The following is a 25,960-nucleotide window of genomic DNA, read 5'->3' as shown; positions in this document are numbered from 1 at the left end:
CTTCAAAAATATACAAGTGTTGCTTAGAAAAAGAAAATTAATGTCTTTTAATTGAAATTGTCTCTTTTGGGGAAGATTCTGTTAAACAGATGTTCTTTAGTGCCATAATCAAAGTAAATAGATGTAAGTTAGATAACAGAATTTAGTTTCTCAATTATCAAACTCCAATTGTAGATTCTTTAATTGACTTTACAGTGTGAAATCTTTTTTTCTTAGAACTTGTCAAATTGGCGAGCAGATTTTCATTTCAACTTGCCAAATTGAAATCCCACTTGCCAGCTTGGCGAGTGTCTTAAATTTTTAACTTGCCATCTTATTCAGATGTTATTGTAAGGATTAAACATTTTTAGAAATAGCTCTAAAGTTGCTACAGTTACCATAATTAATGCATTTTTCAATATCTATGCTACGAGAAAAACAAATATTCTTCTGCTATGTACACTGTAATTATTTTGCTGACCTTTTCCTTCCTTTCATGTTATTTAAAAGTTGGATTAATAACTTAAATAAGCAATGTACAACCTAAAGATTATTTTTGTTAACTTTTCATTTAAAAACTAAATTAATAATTAGCAGCTTATTTTTCCATTGATGCTGCTCATTTAAATATTAATAATAATTATAATTTAGTTTTTATTTACAGTTTATAAGAAAATTATTCTTGCTTCAATCTTCAAAACGTATTTTACATTGCCAAAAGGAAAGTCAAAGTAAATTTGTCTATCTATAAAACACAGTTTGATTGGTTTTAAGTTTTTCATACAACTGCCATCTAGCTAATCAGAACACATGTAACATAATATGTTTCATCTGTGTCCCTGTTTAAACAGAAGTCAAGGTAACAGTATAGATTTTGCGGGAAAATTGTTTTGGTTACAATCTTTTTGATGGCTTGATTCATAGTCACCACAGAAGAGCTACTCACCACTAGGGTGAGTTCTATTGAACTTGGACTTGCCGCCAAATACGATTTTTACTCACATTTGGCGAGTTGACGAGCAGAGGTTTCACACACTGCTTTAAAAGTAAGTAGACTCAACACCCCATGCATGCCTCTATCCATTACATGTGAAATAAGAAAATATCGTTCATAGTTCTATGTTTAATGTTCCTCAATTTGCATTCGACTCTCAAAAGTCAGTTACTGTAGTAAAATGCCTAAAGGACTGAAAAACTATTTAAAAAAAACAGCCTATGGTAAATATCCTGCACACAACACATTACGTCATGAAATTGACCTTTAGTGAAAAATTGATCTCTTTGTGAAATTTCTATGCTATAAAAAAAAAATACTAACATGAGCAACCTATAGGGTATTATTGACTGTGTTGAAGATGAGCACATCTGTTTTATTATACTCTCGTTAGGAAGAGCGAGTATCATATCTGGAGAAGAATTTTGAATAACATCTAATACTCTGCAGAATCTTGGTTCATCCTGAAAAATACCATTATTTTATTTCTGTTATTACAAAATAGCAACCTAAAAACTATTGAACAATTTCAAATATATTCCCATATTTGTTTGGAGATTAAAATACATTGTTGATACAGAGAAATGTCTCACCAGTCAGAAGACAATTCTGAAAAAGACAATCTGATCCACAACATTGTTAATCATTTCAAAGTTGCTGGATCATGACATAATCGTGAAAGTTGGCAGGTATGATATTTGCTGGGGAGCTCTAGGTATCAATTAAAGAACTTTAGTGAGCACGCTCACATACCCCACATCCCCACATTGTCATTGGAGAAATTAAATAAGTATAAGAAAAAAAAATTGTATAAGAAAAATTATTGAATAATAATTTCCTGTTAATATACACAACTACATAGTATGTCCTTATTATCTACAAAATTTCATGAAATTCTGTTGTGTGTTTTCAGAGGAGTTGAGATGACAAACTGTTGCAGAAGTACATTGAATCAAATAAGTTCAAAGGGGCGTAACTCCTAGAAATAAAATTGAATCGTAATTTCCCGTCGATATGCACAACTACATAGTATGTCCTTATTATCTGAAAAGGTTTCATGAAATTCTGTTGTGTAGTTTCAGAGGAGCTGTGATGACAAACTGTTGCAGTAGTACATTGAAGCAAATAAGTTCAAAGGGGCGTAACTCCTAGAAATAAAATTGGATCGTAATTTCCAGTCGATATGCACAACTACATAGTATGTCCTTATTATCTGAAAAGGTTTCGTGAAATTCTGTTGTGTGGTTTGAGAGGAGTTGCAATGACAAGAAACAGGACTGACGGACGGACAGACTGACGGACGGATGGACGGGTCAAAAACATTATACCCTCCGCAACTTCGTTGCATGGGGTATAATTAAGTAATTAAGGGGTTACCACACTTTGACTTAAAATAGATATGGCCCATTTAATTTTCTTAAAATTTTGACAAAATATTAACATTGATCTGTCAATGTAAATATGTAAATTTAAAAAATTTGAACTTAACAATTTACAGGAATAATTTGGTTGGATATATAGCAGTTTGAAAAACACTAATTTTGATCGTTGAAAAGCTTGATTTGTCCTTACTAATAGTATGTGATTAAAGAACTCAGCTGATTTTAAAGAGTTAACTTCCTTAGGTGTTATGTACCCCCCTTAATACATGTTGCCACTGTAACAGAACTGTGACAAGTAACTATTATTTGAGCTTATTCTAATTCAAAACAATTCTTATCAAATGAATTCTGCCAGTTATCTTTTCCTTGAAATCATAATATTTCTAAATGCAACTATACAATCATATTGCCATATTACTGTCAGATTCAAAAAGAACCATTGTCTAATACAATACTTACCAAATCCTGATATGCTGTATGTGCAGTCAATATCACAACAAATTCCTTCAAAACCTGAAATAGATTTTTACAAAAAGACTATTCAAAACACAGTTGTAAAGGTGGTACATTATTTTCTCCCCAATATTCATTTAATTTTAATTTTTGTCTTCACTTCTTTATGTATATTTTCAGGAACATCTAATTTTCATTAAGATTTGTTAATAAGTTGCTACTATTCCCCCAAATAATACAAGTTTGATTGCATTTTATCTAAGGCTTTTTAACACTTCTCACTTCATCTGTTATAACTTAGAAACATTTTTGTATAGTATTTCTGCAGTTATAGCATCTGAGAAAAAAAATCACAAAAAAATTAAACTATAAAATTAGGTCAAGGTCAGGTGCAGCATTTGTTGGAAATAAATACATTGAACTGATTTTTTATGAACTTATTATAAAACTAATATGGTTTTTCTATTGCTCCTAGGCTCCTAACTAAATATCACGCTACAAAAAAACACAACATAAATCATTTAAGTTTTTCCAATCAGACAATGGACCATTAAAAGGTTGCCATGAACAATTGACATATGCTAGAAAGTAAATTTACATCCGTAAAGCTTTTGTATGTAAGATATCAAATTGTCCTTTTGAAATATACAGCTTTATACTAATAGGTTATGTGATTATTTATGGTACAACAAATGGAAGTTTTTAGCGACCTTGACTGGCTATGCAGCCCTCACACGGTCGGCTCGGTTGATGTTAGACAGGGTTCCTCTGGCACAAAGTCTGTTGAATTCATTGCAGAAAGGAAAAAAATAAGTTAACAAAATAAACGTGAAAAATAATTGACAAACTGCCGAATATTTGTTAGAGTATATTTAACAACAAGAATAGAATTGGCTGCAAAAATGAAATATGAACAGTGACACTGTTTTTGTGAGTTTCTTTTTCTTCTCATAAAATCTTGTCTAGGCCAAAATTTTGATCTTTTGAGAATTGTGTTGCTTAATGGACAGTTTCTGCTTGACTTATGATACCTGTTATGTTACTCCTCATAAATTCTATATGATAAAAAAAAACTGATTGTACTAAATCATTATTGTGAACTAGCCTTTCAATTTGTTTTTCAATTCTTTTTGAAAAAAAACCAAGACATAATGTGTGGCATGAACCTACCCCTTCTTTGTTATATGTGTTTATTTACATTTTATTGTATGAATACTGATAGCATCAAAAGATATTCCAAATGAACACTTCATTCAACCTAGTGATTTCCATTCACTTTTAAAGATATAAAAATCATTTTTTTTTTTTTAGCACAACACACATTCATGAGGAAATCGGTCATATATTAAAAATTAAAACTTGGCCAAAAATACACTGTATTGCTAAATTCCATTGCACTTTGTCAGAAAATCACGTAATCATATAATTTTCACATTCACTTAAAAAGCAAACGAGTTATTATCAGGTGAAAGAGAATTGATCTGAAAGACAACAAATAAATCATCTATCAATAAAAATGGTTTGTCAAATTTGTAGGTCCTTGCAAACATACAACTATGTATACTCTATGTCAATGTTTCTACCTGAATACCATTCCAATGTTTTGTCTAGGTGAAATGAATACTCACCAAGCTGTTTTTGTTTGTTTTCTGTGACAAGAATTGTGAAATCATATCTTCTACTTGGTCCCTAAGTGAAAAAATCATCAGAAAATTTACATTGACAATAGAAATTAATAATCTTTTATCTTAAAATGAATAGAAATAACTGAAAATATGTGAAAAATTAACTTGAATAAAATGAGATGTGGTAATGCTTTTACAATTGCATACCAAATATCATTGACCTACCATTACTGGTTCCCCTTTATCTGACCACATTAAAAGTTAAAAGTCAATAAATTATGACTGATCCCTGAGTGTCGGACTTGGGAAAAATTATATTAACAGAACTAAGATGTGAAATAAGCTGTAATGTATTTGCCAATAGCATTCTTTTATCAAACAATGTAATTGTGAAGATATAATAATAACAAAGAAAATTTAAATCCAAAAGATCAGAGGAATTCAAAATAACGAAAACAAGAAGAGAACATAACTAGCTAACAGAAAAACTTTGTGGCAATTAGATACCTGTTGATACAAAGGGACAACATAGCTACTGCATACATCCATGGAGGGCAGTCATCAAAACTAGGGAAATGGCCTTCTAATGCCCTGCAATAAAGAAAATAACTTATGATAGTAATCGCTTTGATACATTCATCAAAAGTGGAGAAATGGCCTTCAAATAGCCTGCAATAGAGAAAACAATTAAAGAACCTTAGTGAGCACGCTCACATACCCCACGTCCCCACATTGTCATTGGAGAAATTAAATAAGTATAAGAAAAAAAAAATTATATAAGAAAAAATATTGAATAATAATTTCCTGTCAATATACATAGTATGTCCTTATTATCTACAAAATTTCATGAAATTCTGTTGTGTGTTTTCAGAGGAGTTGAGATGAAAAACTGTTGCAGAAGTACATTGAAGCAAATAAGTTCAAAGGGGCATAACTCCTAGAAAAAAAATTGAACCGTAATTTCCTATTGATATGCACATCTACATAGTATGTCCTTATTATCTACAAAGTTTCATGAAATTCTGTTGTGTGGTTTGAGAGGAGTTGCGATGACAAACTGTTGCAGTAGTACATTAAAGTAAATAAGTTCAAAGGGGCGTAACTCCTAGAAAAAAAATTGAATCGCAATTTCCCGTCGATATGCACAACTACATAGTATGTCCTTATTATCTGAAAAGGTTTCGTGAAATTCTGTTGTGTGGTTTGAGAGGAGTTGCGATGACAAGAAACAGGACTGACGGACGGACGGGTCAAAAACATTATACCCTCCGCAACTTCGTTGCGTGGGGTATAATTACTGTCGATAATCACAGAGACAAAATTTTGAGAATACAAGGCATATGTACTGTTATTCTAAGATGAATTATGTAATTTCCATGATAAGGTTTGTGAGTCCAAAATATCAATGAATTCTATTTAGAACACACGACCAATAGCTAAATGGACATCTAAAAACAATCTATGCAGCAGTGCCAAATTTAAAAACAAATGATAATTAATAAATAATGATACAACTTTCACAACCACAACAGATAAAAGTTATTGCTTTAAAATTTAATGTAGATACATTACAATTATTGAAATTTAATGTAGATACATTACAATTAAAAGGTGATACCTTAGAGATGATGAGGAAATATTACAAAAATTACCTTTTCAACCAGCCCACTACAGACACCAGATTGCCATTCCTAAAAGTTACCTGTTCTATTAGATATTTAATTGTTGGAAGATAAACCTGAAAATACAGATTTAGTAGATTATAGACTGTTTGGAACTTGTGCTCCTTCTTAAAAAAAACTGAAAAATTACACAATTATAGCCTTTGTATGAGGTCGATACAAGGATATATTGACCTGATAGAAGTATATTGACTGAGGAGGAAGTCTGAGGTCGATATACTTCTTCTAGTTGATATATCCTATCTTTTTTTTCCCTTTTTTTTTTTTAATGTATTTGAAGATTATTTTCCTTCAAATAATCCATCATAGATATTTTTTATTATCATTATATGACTTCACAAAGTATATCGGTTTTTAGATATTCTAAAAATAACCGTGCAATATGCTTTTTGCTATTCGCCGTTTTCTGTCTACCTTTGAAAATATAGTTTAATATGTGATTATCCCTGAACTAATCAAATAAGTTAAAATATACAAATTAATAATATAATCAATTAGTGTATAGTTTTTTTTTTCTCATAGGTTTAATTGATGTGGAATATAAACCTGATTATGTATTTAGTGAACTAGGGTTGGGTCTAAATGAAAAGTTTTTAAAACAAAATTAATCTGTTTAATAACTTGTGATTATATGTTTGTTTTCATAATAAATTCCTTAAAATCATTATATACATACAGATTACAGTTGTAACTGAACTTTGTATAAAAAACAAAATTCAAACGTAAGACATGGAATAAGTTGTCTGCTAAAAAAATGTTGAATAGAAATAACACTTGTGTTAAACTTTGTAATTGTTTTTCATCCAGTTGTCATATATTCAGAATTCTTCAAATGTTCAAGGGTTAACTATGAAATGTTCAAGTAGCTTGCTATGAAAAGTGACATTATATTGAGTGAAGTTAAAAAGAAATTAAAAACATTTGTTCAAATGGCAATCAAAGATTTAATTAGACATGCATCCATTGTATTTTTATTTAAATCATTTGGCAACACTTGTTTCCAATAATCTCAAAGTTCTTAATCCTTCAGAAGAATCAGAAGGACCATAACTCTTGATAAGCACTTTTTTAACAACATATGCATATTTTCTCCTGGCTTGTAAGTATCTTCCTAGTTTCCTCTGTAATTAGTGCTAAATGCTGTCAAATCAATATCAAATGTTCATAAGATGAAGGTACAAAAATCAGTATACGTTTTCTTAGACAGGATGAAAGTATTTTGAGTTCTGGGCCTTAGTTTCGATTCTTGCCCTAGTTCCAGCATGGATCTTTACAAATTTTTGATTGGTTGCCATTACAAATGTACTTACCATCAAAGATGTCAACATAATTGGACAAGTAGTGAATATTTTATCAATATCAATAGCCTGTTTAACCAGGATCATGCCCTGAAAAAGACATTACACAATCAAACTAAACTTATTTAATCTTTCAGCTTTATTATTAACTTTTAAAATTGCATATTGAAATGGGAATACATAAATGTCAGTTTTGCTACTATACATATAAATACAATGGTAATTTGTGTTGAAAAAGATCCTTCAAGACTTTCCTTGTCATATCCTTTATACATCTTTTAGTTTACCAACTTAAAAACAATATTGCTATTACTAAATTTATACATTTAAATTATAAAAGTCTGAGTTTTTTTATAAATATTTATTATAGTACTTTCAATGCCTTTCCCAAAAAACTTAGTACTTAATACTTCTGTGACTGTAGATCTTTATGAAACAAGAATGTGTCCATAGTACACGGATGCCCCACTCGCACTATCAATTTCTATGTTTAGTGGACCGTGAAATTGGGGTAAAAACTATAATTTGGCATTAAAATTAGAAAGATCATATCATAGGGACAATGTATACTAAGTTTCAAGTTGATCAGACTTCCACTTAATCAAAAACTACCTTGAGCAAAAACTTTAACCTGAAGTGGGACAGACAAACGGAGGGATGGACGAACAGACGGAGGCACAGACCAGAAAACATAATGCCCCTCTACTATCGTAGGTGGGGCATAATAACTCATAATGGTGTTCTTATCCATGTAAATTATATAAACTAAAACAATGACAACATTTATACCTGCATAAGATATGAAAACACATTACTAGGAAAGACACAGCCATCTTCTAGACCTTCTCTCTGAAAAAATAAAATGTTGTTGTCAAGATGTTTAGTTTTTTTTGAATTTGAAAACCCCGAGTTATATAGAAATTGTCATATAGTATGGTGCCAATTGCTTAAGGTCACTATACAGTATATATAGAACTTGTAATATATTATGTGCCAATTGCTAAAGGTCACTGTACAGTAGAAAATGGGCTAAAGTCACAGATTTTGTTAAAATTTCGAATAAATTTATATTTAAGTATGTAGATAACACTTTAGTGACTCACATGTAGGAGCACGGTTGTCGTAGTCAAGTGCAAACAAATAACAACTTTGTGATAGAATTAGGTAAAATTTGTTTCTGCCAATACAAAGAACGTAATAGAAGTAAAAGTTGATCCCACACCATTCTACTAATTTATGGCTATGATTTCATAATATGCATAAAATAGACAAGACACCACAGTAAACTCACCATTTCACCATTTATAGTAGAAAGAACTAAATCTTCATCAACCATAGGTTCTGTAAAACTGTCAGTGTAAAAAAGGTGTCTTGGAAGACAACAAACTGTCCTTTAAAGAAAAAAAGAAAAATATGGTCAGCATGTTTTCTTCATAATACCTTTTTAACATATTTTTCAAATAGTTAAGGCAGTTTAGTAACCATAATTGATGCAAAGTGTATATGGTTATTGATTGAATCAATGTATTTTATCCGAGTAACTGACTAACTTCATGGACCAAGAACAACAGACTGAAGATAAGTGAAAAATTACTTAAATGTATTACTTTGAGTGTACTTTAGCGACACATGGAAGAAGATATTTTCCTTTGAAAAAGATCTGAAGTTGGTTTCACCAAAAAACTTCCGCCTCAGTATGATCTTAAGTATACTGAATTGTTCATGACTGACGATCAATCTTAGTCGCAAGTTTTTTTGTGAAACCAACTCCTGGCTGTTAAGACTTTCTCAATAATGAAAAACACAGGACAAGGCACATTACCAGTCACATTTGGACACACAAATGCTATTATTAAGCTTTCAAGTTTAGAATACTCTATTAAAAAAACAACTCATTATACATATTTCCTCAAACTTCTTGCAATGGTATTTATTCATCATGCTTGCATACTTACAATTTCCACAATTTTAGTTGTCTTCAAATTGCACACATTACATTCGTTTGGAAAGTGTAACCATAACCCTGAATCAACTTCATTATGAGTACAATTTAATAAATGTATTTACCTTTGCCTAAAAATTGCATTTTAGAAAAATAGTTGAGGTTTTCTGAAAACAAAATATGGAACTTAAACTTGAGCATTAAGAAACTTTTCAGATTCATACCCTTTAATAGTCTATTTGCCAATTCCCGTAATTGACCCTGTATTTAGATCCCTTTTTTAGTTGTCTCCCTTATGAGGGACATTAATTTTTATTTACAATGAAGAGCTAGCGGAAAGAGCAAATTTACCTGAGCGTAATGTGAGTAACCTTTAAGTTTTTTAAATCTTTTAATTACATTAATTTGTTATGAAGCTTAATACTTTTGACATCAGAAATTATTTTTCATGAAGAATTAGTCAATAGTCAATAAGAACCACCAAACCAACACTTTCAATTGATCATGCTTTGCATTGGCAAAAGCCAATTTTGTCTGGTATAGAACCCAGTTTACAATTGACAAAGGGAAGTAATTTGATCAAAAGATGTTTAATAACAGAATCAAATCGGTTATTGGCAAATGGACTATTAGGACTACTTTTTATGTTGCATTTTATGTAAATACATACATGTATATAAGGTATTTACCTGAAAAAAGTTTTAACAACAGCCTCTAAACTCCAGGAAGTACTGTAATTCTTGGCCAACAGTTGCAAATGAGACATTAACCAAGGTCTACTATCATCAGCTGAATATCTAGATGATGGTAATAACCAGCATAATTCCTTCAAAAAACAATAAATTATTTTTGAAATTAATGTTTACTGATTGTGAAGGATCACAAAAGACCAAATGAAACTAGAATTAGGTAATCAAGTGATCACAGATACCCCAATCAGCAGCATAACTCTTGAATGGTAAATGCTCACTGCCAAAAAACAAACATGAAGTTGTTTCTCAAATTATTTTTGTTAGCAAAAAGAGAAAATATTGAACTAAACCTTATACATAACTTATTCTGGGAACCATCAATCTATAATTATGATTCTAAACATAGACTGTACCTGAAGATACTGTATAAAGATCACTTTACTGTTTGTCTCCTTGCATCTTTTTAAACATAAAGGACAATACATGTCATTGTTACTGTAGGACCTGAAAATAAATTAAAATTAAAACTTTTGAAACAAATAAAAACTTCAAGTCCAACAGAGACTTCTAGATAAGCTAGCTTGAACTCATTTTTGTTTTAATGGCCTATGATAGTCCATAGGAAAGGGACAATAAATGGCTGACCCTTGTTAAGAGAGAGCCATATCTCTTGCACGTTAAAGACACCCTTGTAGATTTCGAAAAAAAGAGAAGGCTAATGCGGCTACAAGGTAGCACTAGCACCCGCAAGGTGGAAAGGGGTTAATATACAATGCAACACTTGTTTCCCAATCCACTTTTAATCAATATGTTTAAACTAAACTAAAAACTAATTTATAAGACTAGAAACACATTTTCAACTTTTACTAATATTTCTCTTTGGAACAGTAAAATCATTTTGAGACACAACAGACTAGTCTACAATTAACTGTTGTCTGTAGTCATATGTTTAAATTGAACACCAATGTACTCAAACAAGAATAGTGAACTAAAAATATGATTTATATATTCCATATATTGTTTAAAAAAAAATGATTATAAATACACTTGTATTTTTGTCCATCTGATGAGTTGAGCCTTTTTCAACTGATTTTTATAGTTCTTTCTTATGTTGTACGGTTATACCACTGTCCCAGGTTAGGGGAGGGTTGAGATCTCACTAACATGTTTAACCCCACCACATTATTTATGTATGTGCCTGTCCCAAGTCAGGAGCCTGTAATTCAGTGGTTGTCATTTGTTTGTGTGATACTTACTTGTTTTTCGTTCATTTTTTAAAAATAAATAAGGTTGTCAGTTTTCTCGTTTGAATTGTTTTACATTGTCATTTTGGGGCCTTTTATAGCTGACTATGAGGTATGGGCTTTGCTCATTGTTGAAGGCCATACGGTGACCTATAGTTGTTAATTTTTGTGTCATTTTGGTCTCTTTTTTATATAAATCAATCATACCACATCTTTTTTATATAAATATCATAACTCACAAACCTGAAAAATTTCATCACAATTTAATTCAAGTGAGATATGATATTAGTCACAGTATTTTTATATGGGATGTCCACCAACAATGAACTCTTAACCCTTGAACTAATACTTCAGATAATTTGATATAAAGCAGCTACTTCACGGCAAAAAGTTTGTCTAGGTAAGTTTTACCTCATATCTGAATGGATTACAGACTCCAGCATGATGGAACAGGTATATCTGTAGTCATAGTTACAGCCACCATCTTCTTTTGTTGTTGCCATGTAATGTTTGTATATACGGTCATGTAGATATTCCTGTCTGAATAAAGATATGAAACTATAACAAGCACTTCTAAGAGTGTTGTATGACAAACAATTCCCCTATAGATTACAAAAATTCATTGAGCTGAATTGTGGAAATAAATGACAAAAAGTGCTGAAAATTGACTATTTGTACATATTTTCTAAGTCTGATGACCAGAACTCTGTAAAAACATGATATGAACCAAACAAAATTCAAACCTAATCTGTAACTTGTCATGGTAAAACTATTTACCAAATATTAATTCATGCTTGACCAAAAAAGTGTGGGAAACTGATTACTTGCATGAATTTTTTAGGTATAAAGGACCATAACTCTGCATAAAGTCATCAGTCCAGAACAAAATTGACAGTTGATCTGAAACTTGTCACGATTAAACAATATACCAAATATCAAATAAAAAAAAAAAGGACGAAGAAAAAAAGTGAGGAAAACTAATTTGCAAGACTGACTGACAGACAGACAGACAGAATGCAAACCTTATGTCCCCTTCCATTTTGCCGGAAGGAGAATAACTAGAGGCTCTAAAGAGCCTGTGTCGCTCACCTTGGTCTATGTGCATATTAAACAAAGGGCACATTAGTCATGATAAAATTGTGTTTTGGTGATGGTGAAATGTTTGTTGATCTTACTTTACTGCATATTCTTGCTGCTTACAATTATATGTATCTATATTTGGCCCAGTAGTTACAGTGAAAAATATTTTGTAAAATTTTACAAAATTTATGAAAATTATTGAAAATTGACTATATAAAAGGGCAAAAAACTGACCATTTTGGTTATGTTGACTTATTTTTAGGTCTTAACTTTGCTGTACATTAATGGGGTATACAGTTTATCTCTATCTATAATAATATTCAAGATAATAACCAAAAGCTGCAAAATTTTCTTAAAATTACCAATTCAGGGGCAGCATCCTAACAACAGGTTGTCTGAATGGTCTGAAAATTTCAGGGCAGATAGATCTTAACCTTATGAACATTTTAAACACAGCCAGATTTGCTATAAATACTATGGTTTCAGAGATATGAGCCAAAAACTGCATTTTACCCTATGTACTATTTTTAGCCATGGTGGCCATCTTGGTTCGCGGGTGGGGTCATCTGACATATTTTTTAAACTAGATATCCTAATGATGATTGAGGACAAGTTTGGTTAGATTTGTTTCAGTAGTTTCAGAGGAGAAGATTTTTGTAAAATATTACAAAAATTTACAAAAAAATTGTTCAAAATTGCCTACAAAGGGCAATAACTCGTTAAGGGGTCAATAGATTATTTTGGTCTTGTTGATTCATTTGTAGATCTTACTCAGCTGAATATAATTACTGTTTACAGTTTATCTCTATCTATAATAATATTCAAGATAATAACCCAAAACAGCAAAATTTCCTTAAAATTACAAATTAAGGTTGTCGGATTCATCTGAAAATTCCAGGGCAGATAGATCTTGACCTGATAAACAATTTTACCACGTGTCAGATTTGCACTAAATGCTTTGGTTTCAGAGATATAAGCCAAAATCTGCATTTGTTCTTTTTTAGCCATGGCAGCAATCTTGGTTGGCTGGCAGGGTCAACAGACACATTTTTTAAACTAGATACCCCAATGATGATTGTGGCCAAGTTTTGTAAAACTTGGCACAGTAGATTCAGAGGAGAAGATTTTTGTAAAAGTTAAACAACGATGGACGACGGACGCCAAGTGATGAGAAAAGCTCACTAGGTGAGCTAAAAAGGAACACAAGAACAGATATTTAGGACACAATATGTCTTGCTTGCGAAGAGACCATACACAGATATTTGTAATGTTTAAAAGAACTAGAGGCTCTAAAGAGCCTGTGTCGCTCACCTTGGTCTATGTGAATATTAAACAATGGACACAGATGGATTCATGACAAAATTGTGTTTTGGTGATGGTGATGTGTTTGTAGATCTTACTTTACTAAACATTCTTGCTGCTTACAATTATCTCTATCTATAACAGTACTTTCTGTGGAAAATGTTATTGAAAATCTTCAAATTTTAAGAAAATTGTTAAAAATTGACTATGAAGGGCAATAACTCCTTAGGGGGTCAATTGACTATTTTGGTCATAGTGACTTATTTTTAGTTCTTACTTTGCTGTACATTATTGCTGTTTACAGATTATTTCTTTCTATAATAATATTCAAGATAATAACAAAAAAACAGCAAAATTTCCTCAAAATTACCAATTCAGGGGCAGCAACCTAACAACCGATTATCCGATTCATCTGAAAATTTCAGGGCAGATAGATCTTGACCTGATGAAGAATTTTACTCCTGTCAGATTTGCTCTAAATGCTTTGGTTTTTAAGTTATAAGCCAAAAACTGCATTTTACCCCTATGTTCTATTTTTAGCCATGGCGGCCATCTTGGTTGGTTGGCCGGGTCACCGGACACATTTTTTAAACTAGATACCCCAATGATGATTATGGCCAAGTTTGGTTAAATTTGGCCCAGTAGTTTCAGAGAAGAAGATTTTTCTAAAAGATTACTAAGATTTACGAAAAATGGTTAAAAATTGACTATAAAGGGCAATAACTCCTAAAGTGGTCAACTGACCATTTTGGTCATGTTGACTTATTTCTAGATCTTACTTTGCTGAACATTATTGCTGTTTACAGTTTATCTCTATCTATAATAATATTCAAGATAATAACCAAAAACAGCAAAATTTCCTTAAAATTACCATTTCAGGGGCAGCAACCCAACAACGAAATGTCCGATTCATCTGAAAATTTCAGGGCAGATAGATCTTGACCTGATGAACAATATTACCCCTTTCAGATTTGCTCTAAATGCTTTGGTTTTTGAGTTATAAGCCAAAAACTGCATTTTACCCCTATGTTCTATTTTTAGCCATGGCGGCCATCTTGGTTGGTTGGCCAGGTCACCGGACACATTTTTTAAACTAGATACCCCAATGATGATTATGGCCAAGTTTGGTTAAATTTGGCCCAGTAGTTTCAGAGAAGAAGATTTTTCTAAAAGATTACTAAGATTTACGAAAAATGGTTAAAAATTGACTATAAAGGGCAATAACTCCTAAAGTGGTCAACTGACCATTTTGGTCATGTTGACTTATTTCTAGATCTTACTTTGCTGAACATTATTGCTGTTTACAGTTTATCTCTATCTATAATAATATTCAAGATAATAACCAAAAACAGCAAAATTTCCTTAAAATTACCATTTCAGGGGCAGCAACCCAACAACGAAATGTCCGATTCATCTGAAAATTTCAGGGCAGATAGATCTTGACCTGATGAACAATATTACCCCTTTCAGATTTGCTCTAAATGCTTTGGTTTTTGAGTTATAAGCCAAAAACTGCATTTTACCCCTATGTTCTATTTTTAGCCATGGCGGCCATCTTGGTTGGTTGGCCGGGTCACCGGACACATTTTTTAAACTAGATACCCCAATGATGATTGTATCCAATTTTGGTTAAATTTGGCCCATTAGTTTCAGAGGAGAAGATTTTTGTAAAAGTTAACGCAGGACGACGACGACGGACGACGCCGGACGCCAAGTGATGAGAAAAGCTCACTTGGCCTTTCGGCCAGGTGAGCTAAAAAAAAAAGAAAGTCAAAGCATAAGCATTTTATGTTAATATGATTGCTGTAGAAATTATTTTTCTCTTTGTGTTTTGTGGTTAGGTCTTTTGCAGTACTATTACGTATTACACTACTGATAAAGTACAATATTACTTACCTTTCAAAATCAGATAACATATCTTGATTAGGACAAACTGCCAACTCCATATTCAACCAGACTTCAAAGGTTAGCTATATTTTGGACAAATATTAAATAAACATATAAAAAGTTTCCAAAGCCAAAAGAATCTACTGATCAAAACTAACTAAACAAAAGATCTATATAATAGCTTGCTTATACATAGTATGTAGTAAAATAACTAGAGGCTCTAAAGAGCCTGTGTCGCTCACCTTGGTCTATGTGGATATTAAACAAAGGACACAAATGGATTCATGACAAAATTGTATTTTGGTGATGGTGATGTGTTTGAAGTTCTTACTTTACTGAACATTCTTGCTTCTTACAATTATATCTATAATGAACTTTGCCCATTAGTAACAGAGAAAAATATTTGGTAAAAATTTACATAAATTTACCAAATTAATGAAAATTGTTAAAAATTGACTATAAAGGGCAATAACTCCTTAAGGGGTCAATTGACCATTTAGGTCATGTGGACTTATTTGTAGATCTTACTTTGATGAACATTATCGCTGTTTACAGTTTATCGCTATCTATAATAGTATTCAAGATAATAACCAAAAACAGCAAAATTTCTTTAAAAATTACCAATTGGAGGGCAGCAACCCAACAACCGGTTGTCCAATTCATTTGAATATTTCAGGGCAGATATATATTGACTTGATTAACAATTTAACTCCTTGTCAGATTTCCTCTAAATGATTTGGGTTTCAGAGTTATAAGCAAAAAACTACATGTTACCCCTGTTCTATTTTTAGCCGTGGTGGCCATCTTGGTTGGATGGCCAGGTCATCGGACACATTTTTCAAACAAGGTACCTGAAAGATGATTGTGGCCAAGTTTGAATTAATTTGGCCCAGTAGTTTCAGAGGAGAAGATTTTTGTAAAAGATAACTAAGATTTACGAAAAATGGTTAAAAATTGACTATAAAGGGCAATAACTCCTAAAGGGGTCAACTGACCATTTCGGTCATGTTGACTTATTTGTAAATCTTACTTTGATGAACATTATTGCTGTTTACAGTTTATCTCTATCTATAATAATATTCAAGATAATAACCAAAAACAGCAAAATTTCCTCAAAATTACCAATTCAGGGGCAGCAACCCAACAACAGGTTGACCGATTCATCTGAAAATTTCAGGGCAGATAGATCTTGACCTGATAAACATTTTTACTCATGTCAGATTTCCTCTAAATGTTTTGGTTTTTGAGTTATAAGCCAAAAACTGCATTTTACCCCTATGTTCTATTTTTAGCCGTGGCGGCCATCTTGGTTGGTTGACCGGGTCACGCCACACATTTTTAAAACTAGATACCTCAAAGATGATTGTGGCCAAGTTTGGATTAATTTGGCCCAGTAGTTTCAGAGGAGAAGATTTTTGTAAAAGATTACTTATATTTATGAAAAATGGTTAAAAATTGACTATAAAGGGCAATAACTCCTAAAGGGGTCAACTGACCATTTCGGTCATGTTGACTTATTTGTAAATCTAACTTTGCCGAACATTATTGCTGTTTACAATTTATCTCTATCTATAATAATATTCAAGATAATAACCAAAAACAGCAAAATTTCCTCAAAATTACCAATTCAGGGGCAGCAACCCAACAACGGGTTGACCGATTCATCTGAAAATTTCAGGGCAGATAGATCTAGACCTGATAAACATATTTACCCCATGTCAGATTTCCTCTAAATGCTTTGGTTTTTGAGTTATAAGCCAAAAACTGCATTTTACCCCTATGTTCTATTTTTAGCCGTGGTGGCCATCTTGGTTGGTTGACCGGGTCACGCCACACATTTTTTAAACTAGATACCCCAATGATGATTGTGGCCAAGTTTGGTTCAATTTGGCGCAGTAGTTTCAGAGGAGAAGATTTTTGTAAAAGTTAACGACGCCGGACGACGGACGACGGACGACAGACGACGGACGCCGGACGCCGGACGCAAAGTGATGGGAAAAGCTCACTTGGCCCTTCGGGCCAGGTGAGCTAATAATGTAAAATATAAAATAATCATACATTGTCTTGTATTATAAAATTTATTTGTACAAGGCTGTGGAAAAGGAAAAATGTGCGGCTTTGCAGATTAATATCATAATAACACTCCAACTGATTTCAAGGTATACTTCAGATTTTCATATACCTATAGAGCTAACATAAATTTTGCAGGGTTAACAAATATTACATTTTTGGTAATTTCAGGGTCAAAATAACAGCACTTAGCTCCTTCTTTGTCAACCTTGTTGAAGGTTGATGACTATATATATGATGACCTTAAAATGTCTTGTAAGCCTGCCTCTGGGTGAGGGATTTTCTTGATGTGTTGAAGATCTATTGGTGGCCTTCTGGTATTTTCAGCCCTCTGGTGGTCGGGTTGCTGTCTCTTTGACATATTCCCCAATTCCATTATCAATTTAATCTAGAGTTTTTCATTTAGGTATTAATCTACCTTAATGTCAGGTATTATCTTTTGTTGTCAAAACATCACTCCTCTATGAAACTGCCAAAGCATGTTGCAATTTTAAAACCTAGTAGTACTTAAGCCATTAGCTTATGGATCAGATATCAGAATGTAAGTTCTTATTATTGCCATACTCACCCAGGCGTATTATTCACATTAACAAGAGGCTCTCAAGAGCCTGAATTGCTCACCTGTATTTCAGAGGAGATTTTTAAATGTTAGCAAACTTGATGAACATCTTGTGTAAAATTGTCTTTAAAGGGCAATAACTCCTTAATTGTCAATTGACAATTTTGGTCATATTAACTTTTTCTCTTGTTATGCCAAATAAATATGATTCCTTCTCAACTAAAGACAATGTCAAAATAACCTTGTGCCCATTCCCACCCTTTCTTTTATATAAAGCACATTATCATAATTATAACATTATCTTTACTATAGTAACACACCTGCATGTTATGTTTTATCTCTTTGAACTGTTTAGATTTATAAATGTACAATGCCATCAGTAATTCACCAGATGCCGTCTGCTGTAATGGTCTTCGCTTTAATTCTGGTATCAATCTTTGACAAAGAAACATAAACTACAAAATCAAACAAGAATGCATGTGATGTCAGGATAAGTATAGTTAGTCTATTCAAAATTTTTGGAAAAGAGTAAGTTGGTGATTTACAGATCTGAAAAGCCCTTGATACTTATAACTCATCACAGTCAAGCAGCTGACCAAATGTTACCTCATTTAATTCAGTATTACTAGAAAATTGTATGATATTTTATTTTTTGAAAAACAAACCATGTAACTGCTATTCTATTAGGCCAATTAAAATTAATTGATAGATTTTCATCCCCGCCCGCCCCTCTGAAATCTTCCCGCCCTGATTTTTTTTATTTTTGAAAAAAAATACGATTTCCGGATTTTGTTCATTTCCTTTACCGGTAACCGTCGATAATTTCGTTTCATTTAAAACTTCCTGTTTCAACTATCGGTTTTCGTGTTTCTTACTAAATGATTTAGTCGATATATTCTGCTGATCTATGATGACAACATAATTTACCGTAGATACTCGCTTATAAGTCGGAAGTTTGGGAGTAAAATTCAGAATCCAGAGAGGGGTACCGACTTATAAGCGAGATCCAGCGACCAGAGGAAAAATCCAAGTTCGAGAAAAGTGGTCAGGAGTGAATTTCCTGGTCAAAACTACGTCGGTGATTGCCAAACCTACATAAATTCCTAAATTAAAAAGTTTTTGAAGAAAATAAATGACTACAATACTGTCTTTATGTTTTATTTGTTCTCTGTTAACCCTTTTCTGTCAATTTGTGTTGAATTTCCGACTGTTTCCGGTTTGTGTATTGATTTTCATGGTCAAATGGTTTGTGCATAAACCCAAAAGAAATAGCCAAGAACCAAAAATGAAAACGAGATAACAATGTACCAACTATGTAAAAGGATGTATTCAGCGGAGTTATTGTGTCATTTTTGTGATATCATGATATCAATTCAATACTTATAAATCATACAATAATCAAAAATAATTTTAATATTCATTCCCAAGATTAAAATATTATTCATTAAAATGTCTCAGGTAAACACAAAGATTACAAAATTGATTGGCAAGCCAATATAATCCATTGATAACCCCTAATTAAGAGACAAAGAGTTGTATTCACTAAAGGTGTGAAAAATATCAGTGATAGGTGAACAGATGACACTAATGAGTTGGGAGTTATTTTAATATAAAGTTGATTAGCTTCACTTAATTTTTTTAATCCTTTAATCATCACAATATAATAAGAATTATGAAGTGTACATGCTATTTTAACACTGAGTTATGTATGCTGAGAAAAATATTGATTGACTTAAAAAAATTTCAGGTTCATATTGGTTTATGTTCGCTTTTCTCAAACAATAGGTTGTTAGTCATACCCTACAAAATCATTGATGCATTACGTAAACAACACATGGCTAATCTGTAATCAAACAGTAACAAAACAACAGGAATAAATACATCTTTATTATTACTGTAACAGCTATATAAATTATCATAATCAACATCAACTAAATTAAAACCAAACAAACATTCATTCAGAAAATGAATATAATTCCTGGATTTGCATTTGTTTTACCGGCATTCAGTAACTGTCAGCTGCAAAAAAAATGTCAAAATTTTGTCCGACTTATACGAGGGTCAAGACTAAATCCTCAGAATTTGGAGCTGAAAAGGGCATCCGACTTATAGTCGGATCGACTAATAGGCGAGTATCTACGGTACCAAAGAATGGAGATTGATTACGAGAAGGTAGTGAAATATTCGGGTTACGGGTACTACGCTGTGTTCAAGAACACAAATCGCCGTATGTCAAAGTCGTTTAACAACTTTATGTTCTACATTGTAATTATATTTGCATATTAAGGACCAACCCTATTATTTCAACACTGTTTGAGTTTTCATTTTATTCTGTACTTATCATACTTGTTTTGCATACCAATGCATTTGCTTCATTTTATTAGAACAACAACAAACTAACACGACCGGTGCAGTATACTGTGCAGGAAATGCTTACCCTTCCGGAGCACCTATTTTATTTCCAGTCAGTTTTAGTGGAGATCGTGTTGTTTCTTATTTATTATTTGTAACTGTTGATTTAAATGTCTTTTGGTTTTATGAGTCTTTGTTTACTCCTTGGTTTTGATTGTTATTGTCTTATACACTATACCTTATGCATGTTCATGTATTTACATGATACAAGCTTATTATTACAATTGCATATATGAATAACACGTGACAAGAAGGTTTCATATGAAATAAAATTTAAAAAAATAAAATCCTCCCACCCGACCCTTTTTTTTTCAAAAATTTGGATGAAAATCTACTAATTAATTTTAGTTGGCCTTACAGTGTGAGACTATAAGAGGCTCCTTAGAGCTGAAAATCAGTCCAAAATTATTATTTAAGGGATATAACTCGTATATGGATTATTATGCTGAACATTTTTGCTTTTTTCAGTTCCACCTACTTATTATTGTTTTGGATTTAACAGGCCAAACCTATAAAAAATGTGTAAGAATCTCATTAAATAGTAAAAACTACTACACATCCAATGATTTCAGTCATACTGGCATACTAGTGGATCTTGTATTGCTAAAATATTTTGCAATAAAATCTCACCAGATACAAAAGTTCAAAATTTCTCAGCTCCTACAAAAGTCAACTGAAAAAATTTTTCTGAAGGATATGCACATCTGCATAGTATGTTATTATTATCTTAAAAGTTTCATGAAATTCTGTGTGCGGTTACAGAGGAATTGCGATGACAAGAATAGGACTGCCTGACTCACAGATGGACCTACAGGTTAAAAACTTTATACCCTACTGTTCTTTCCCTTTTGAGAAAAAAACATTGACCATCAAAATTAAGTTTATATCAAATACTTGATTCAAAAGATGGTATCTGTTAACCAATAATAACATGAATTCGTCACATTACAAAGTATTAAGATCAGACATCATGTGTTTTACAACTCTCCTACAAGAAAACGGCTGCACACAGAAATGATTTAGTAAATGAAAATAAAAACGGAAACTCATTAAAAAACAAGAGTGCACACGCTGAAATGTCTCGCCTTCTATACTAATCATTGATATTATGTTGATAGTCCTAAGTATAAAGCTAAGCTTTATTACAACTGTCACATAAACTTAACATTAATCAAGATAACTTAACAGAGACCAATGAACCTTGAAAATGAGGTCAAGGTCAGATGAACCATGTCAGGCAGACATGTACAGCTAACAATGCTTCTATACAACATATATAGTTGACACATTACTTATAGTTTAAGAAAAATAGACCAAAACACGAAAACTTAACACTGTGCAATGAACCATGAAAATGAGGTCACGGTCAAATAAAACCTGCGCGACTGACATAAAGATCATAAAATATTTCCATACACCAAATATAGTTGACCTATGGCATATAGTATTAGATAAAAAGACCAAAACTCAAAAACTTAACTTTGACCACTGAACCATGAAAATGAGGTCAAGGTCACATGACATCTGCCCGCTAGACATGTACACTTTACAATCATTCCATAAAACAAATATAGTAGACCTATTGCATATAGTATGAGAAAAACAGACCAAAACACAAAAATTTAACTATAACCACTGAACCATGAAAATGAGGTCAAGGTCAGATGACACCTGTCAGTTGGACATGTACACCTTACAGTCCTTCCATACACCGAATATACTAGCCCTATTGCTTATAGTATCTGAGATATGGACTTGACCACCAAAACTTAACCTTGTTCACTGATCCATGAAATGAGGTCGAGGTCAAGTGAAAACTGTCTGATAGACACGAGGACCTTGCAAAGTACGCACATATCAAATATAGTTATCCTATTACTTATAATAAGAGAGAATTCAACATTACAAAAAATTTGAACTTTTTTTTCAAGTGGTCACTGAACCATGAAAATGAGGTCAAGGACATTGGACATGTGACTGACGGAAACTTCGTAACATGGAGCATCTATATACAAAGTATGAAGCATCCAGGTCTTCCACCTTCTAAAATATCAAGCTTTTAAGAAGTGAGCTAACGCCGCCGCCACCGGATCACTATCCCTATGTCGAGCTTTCTGCAACAAAAGTTGCAGGCTCGACAAAAAACCACACGAAGGTACAGTACAGTCCAAACAAAATGATCAGGCTTTTTTTAAAAACATTATTAGGTGTTTTTTTTTTAAACATTATTGACAACAGCTTGATATCATTAGTTTAAATATTTCTACAAACCTTTTGGATTAGAATATGTGGAAATATTCTGTTGTAATCCTCCTCTAACAGACAAGAGTTGTCCACAACATTAAATACACAGAAGAAATAAGATGACATTAACCTACAAAAAATACAAAAAATTACCACTACTGGGCAATAATTTATACATGTATATTATAACTTCTGAAACAATACACATAGGTTTCATTATTATTAAAAGATACTTATAGTTTAGTAATATGTAGGAGGTATTTGCTTAAATGTAAAATTTCTTTAATCAAGGTTATATCTTTCTGCAGTTTAAAAGATGAAGTACCAAACCAGCATCTTAATGAAATGCCTTATAACTTTTCATCTGTATATGTTATTCCTCTTTGGTGTTTTTTTTCTCTTACTGAAATAAAGATTTTGGGTCGAAATGAAATCTTTTTAATTTGCTAATGTATGTGTTTTATATTCTACTAGATCTAGACAATAATATATCTAAAGCATTCTTTGAAGAATTATTAAAATTCTGACTTTGTTTAATCCCATCACATATTTGAGGCGTAAAATGTATGCACATCAGACCTTCCTTACTATCCAATATCATGCCAAATCAAAAATATCATTCTTAAATGACATAATATTGTTTATCTCTGGTACTTTCTTGTTCTATGTAGAAGTAAATATATGTTTCCGTGGCCCTTTGTGGTTAATAACCAGCAAGTGCCAATTGGTAGAACAGTCAACACTGAAGTGATCCAATTCAAAATAGAAATTTGTCATAAGCCATTACTATCTACACCCTTACAAAATATTAAAGCTATTAGGCTTGCTCCAATTTGTATATTAAGGTTATCTACGGTAATTAAAATGTGACATAATAGGGTTCTTCTGTGTAAAACAACATACAATATAAACCATACCTTCATGATATATTACTGAAATTGACTTAATTGTATGATTTCTTACTTATTTGCATTTATATGTACCTCAGACAAAATATCATCTGCTGCGCTGTCTGAAGAGGAAGACAGGTCCATAATTTTTGGGTAAAATACTGTTTTTCTTTGCAGTAACTGCTTCTACAAGGTGAAAATCCTACCAAACCAAAGATTTGGCTTTTCATTGACATGAAAGTCAGCAGTGTTGATAGGCCAGCTATGTGATGAGATTCCATTTCATTGATCTGAAAGAAGATTCTTATTAGATATATCAAAGGTGGAAATAAGTCAATGCTATTGAAGTGGTTTTAACAACAAAATTAGGCTCAGTGTCAATATTTTAAAGCCAGAAAAAGTCCAGCACTTGGCTTCTAGGAGAATTTTCTCCTACCTTAGTTTTCAATCCTGGATTGAAGATGACTGAGGTTACTGACAGTGCACTACTGATATGTTTTCTAAACCTTTTAAAGTTGATTTTTTGCAATTATCGTGAATATTGGTAATCTTTTTAAGAAATAATTGATGCAAGCTATACTTTATTTTAGTTTAAACATGGGTAGGCATTATATTTGTGATTATTTTTGACCGAGCGATAGTGAGGGATAAAATATCACAAATATAATGCCTAACCATGTTAAAAGTACAATAGAGTATAGCTTGCATCAATTATTTTGATTCTGATTAGGACAATTAAGGTAATTTGTATGTCCGATGTGTATAAGTGTAGGCTCTTCCATGAACATCCCTTTTTTGTTTGTCAAAAAGCAAATGACTGGCAATGTGATTTTTTAGAGGGAGGAGTTTTGAATAGCCAGCATGAACAGTTGTCGTATCTAGGTCAAATATGTCAATTTGGAATTGCAACACATTAGTCATAATAAATGAATAAGTAACAACATGTGCATCATTTAAGAGTTTGGAAGTGTTTAAAGTAAATGAAATATATTAAATGCATGCCAATTTGATAAAATTCATTATTCTACAGTAGTCATTATACGCATGTGCAAACACATTTTATTGAATTAGAGCATGGGTTTATTAACAAAGCAAAAGAAGCACGTCATATTAGAATATAATATACCTGATATGTAACCAGTCTGGTAATAACTACAAACAAAGTGTGATGAAGAGTTGTAAATTCTCCCAACATATCCACTAACTGTACTGCCCAGGACAGGTCTGGATTGTCCACAACTAGACATGCTTCACTGACTTTACAGAATAGATTAAGTAAACCATTCACTATCTATAAAGAGAGGTAAAAATATCTATAAACAAAAAAAGTTTTATAGTGCTTCCTAACATTTACATTCGAATAACAGACAAACAAAGGATTTGAGGTATCCACCCATCCATCCATGAATAAGCATTGCCATTGTCACAACATAATTTTTAAAAGACTTGTGACTTCAAAATCTGAAACAGACTCTACTTGAACTATAGGTGTTAATATCTGTGTCATTTTGGTCTCTTGTAAAGAGTTGTCTCGTTAGCAAACATACAAACATCTTCTTATTTTTATATTTGAATACATAATTTTGCTTGATGCATCTCTAATAAACAATCAGACCTTGACATTAAATTTTAAAAGCCAGTACAATGCATTGTCACTGAAGTATATCTATTAAGTTGCCTAATTTTGGCCTGTGAAATACACAGAATTAAATTTGGAACTTGATGAATTAGAATAGGACCAGGTTTCACAATCAAATATTAAATCTACTTCATTCTGAGTTAAGTCTCTGAGTGCCAATCAAAACTTATAAAAATAATCTTCTAGCTATAATAAGATAACTAGTGTATTATTTGCACCCATTTAGAACATAAAAATAAAACAATAATATTTGCATGGAAAACAATAAATTAATTTTTGTCAGCACCAAACTTCTCTCTCTTTTTTTTCGATTCACAATAAATAATTATAACAACCTTCTTTTCTGTATCTAAGTTTTAATGATCTGATTTTACTAACCTTAAACTGAAGTGGGTTTATCTTAGTGTTCATGTTTAATTGCAGTAAATTTCTAGTACAAATTGATTCCTCAGAATTAGCAAGTAGCACAATTATCTTTTCTTTAAGTACAGATATCATTTCTGGCACTGAAATAAACAAATCTTTATTTCACAAGTTAAACATTGTAATATAATTAAACATCCAAAAAACTTATCTACAAATAAAT

General features: G+C 32.0%; 1 protein-coding gene across 3 annotated transcripts in view; it reads right to left on the bottom strand.

Annotated features, from left to right (window-relative positions):
* The window catches only part of LOC143079759 (Fanconi anemia group A protein-like), a 70,026-nt gene that overhangs the window by 4,449 nt on the left and 39,617 nt on the right, over nucleotides 1–25,960 (bottom strand). For all 3 annotated transcript variants that reach the window (XM_076255335.1, XM_076255334.1, XM_076255336.1), the window contains exons 21-37: nucleotides 25,753–25,880; nucleotides 24,862–25,026; nucleotides 23,829–24,025; nucleotides 22,873–22,975; nucleotides 18,510–18,644; nucleotides 15,570–15,643; nucleotides 11,703–11,831; nucleotides 10,461–10,551; nucleotides 10,045–10,181; nucleotides 8,705–8,804; nucleotides 8,203–8,262; nucleotides 7,426–7,503; nucleotides 6,086–6,171; nucleotides 4,941–5,024; nucleotides 4,437–4,497; nucleotides 2,815–2,868; nucleotides 1,298–1,437 (exon numbers count right to left, since the gene is read on the bottom strand). In XM_076255335.1, coding sequence (XP_076111450.1) covers nucleotides 1,298–1,437; nucleotides 2,815–2,868; nucleotides 4,437–4,497; nucleotides 4,941–5,024; nucleotides 6,086–6,171; nucleotides 7,426–7,503; nucleotides 8,203–8,262; nucleotides 8,705–8,804; nucleotides 10,045–10,181; nucleotides 10,461–10,551; nucleotides 11,703–11,831; nucleotides 15,570–15,643; nucleotides 18,510–18,644; nucleotides 22,873–22,975; nucleotides 23,829–24,025; nucleotides 24,862–25,026; nucleotides 25,753–25,880 — 1,822 coding nt within the window. The remainder of the gene's footprint in view (nucleotides 1–1,297; nucleotides 1,438–2,814; nucleotides 2,869–4,436; nucleotides 4,498–4,940; nucleotides 5,025–6,085; nucleotides 6,172–7,425; nucleotides 7,504–8,202; nucleotides 8,263–8,704; nucleotides 8,805–10,044; nucleotides 10,182–10,460; nucleotides 10,552–11,702; nucleotides 11,832–15,569; nucleotides 15,644–18,509; nucleotides 18,645–22,872; nucleotides 22,976–23,828; nucleotides 24,026–24,861; nucleotides 25,027–25,752; nucleotides 25,881–25,960) is intronic.

The sequence above is a fragment of the Mytilus galloprovincialis genome, chromosome 6 (genome assembly GCF_965363235.1).
Source record: "Mytilus galloprovincialis chromosome 6, xbMytGall1.hap1.1, whole genome shotgun sequence".
NCBI classification, from domain to species: domain Eukaryota; kingdom Metazoa; phylum Mollusca; class Bivalvia; order Mytilida; family Mytilidae; genus Mytilus; species Mytilus galloprovincialis.
Note: the sequence above shows the minus strand (reverse complement) of the source record. Positions and strands in the feature narration are given on the sequence as shown.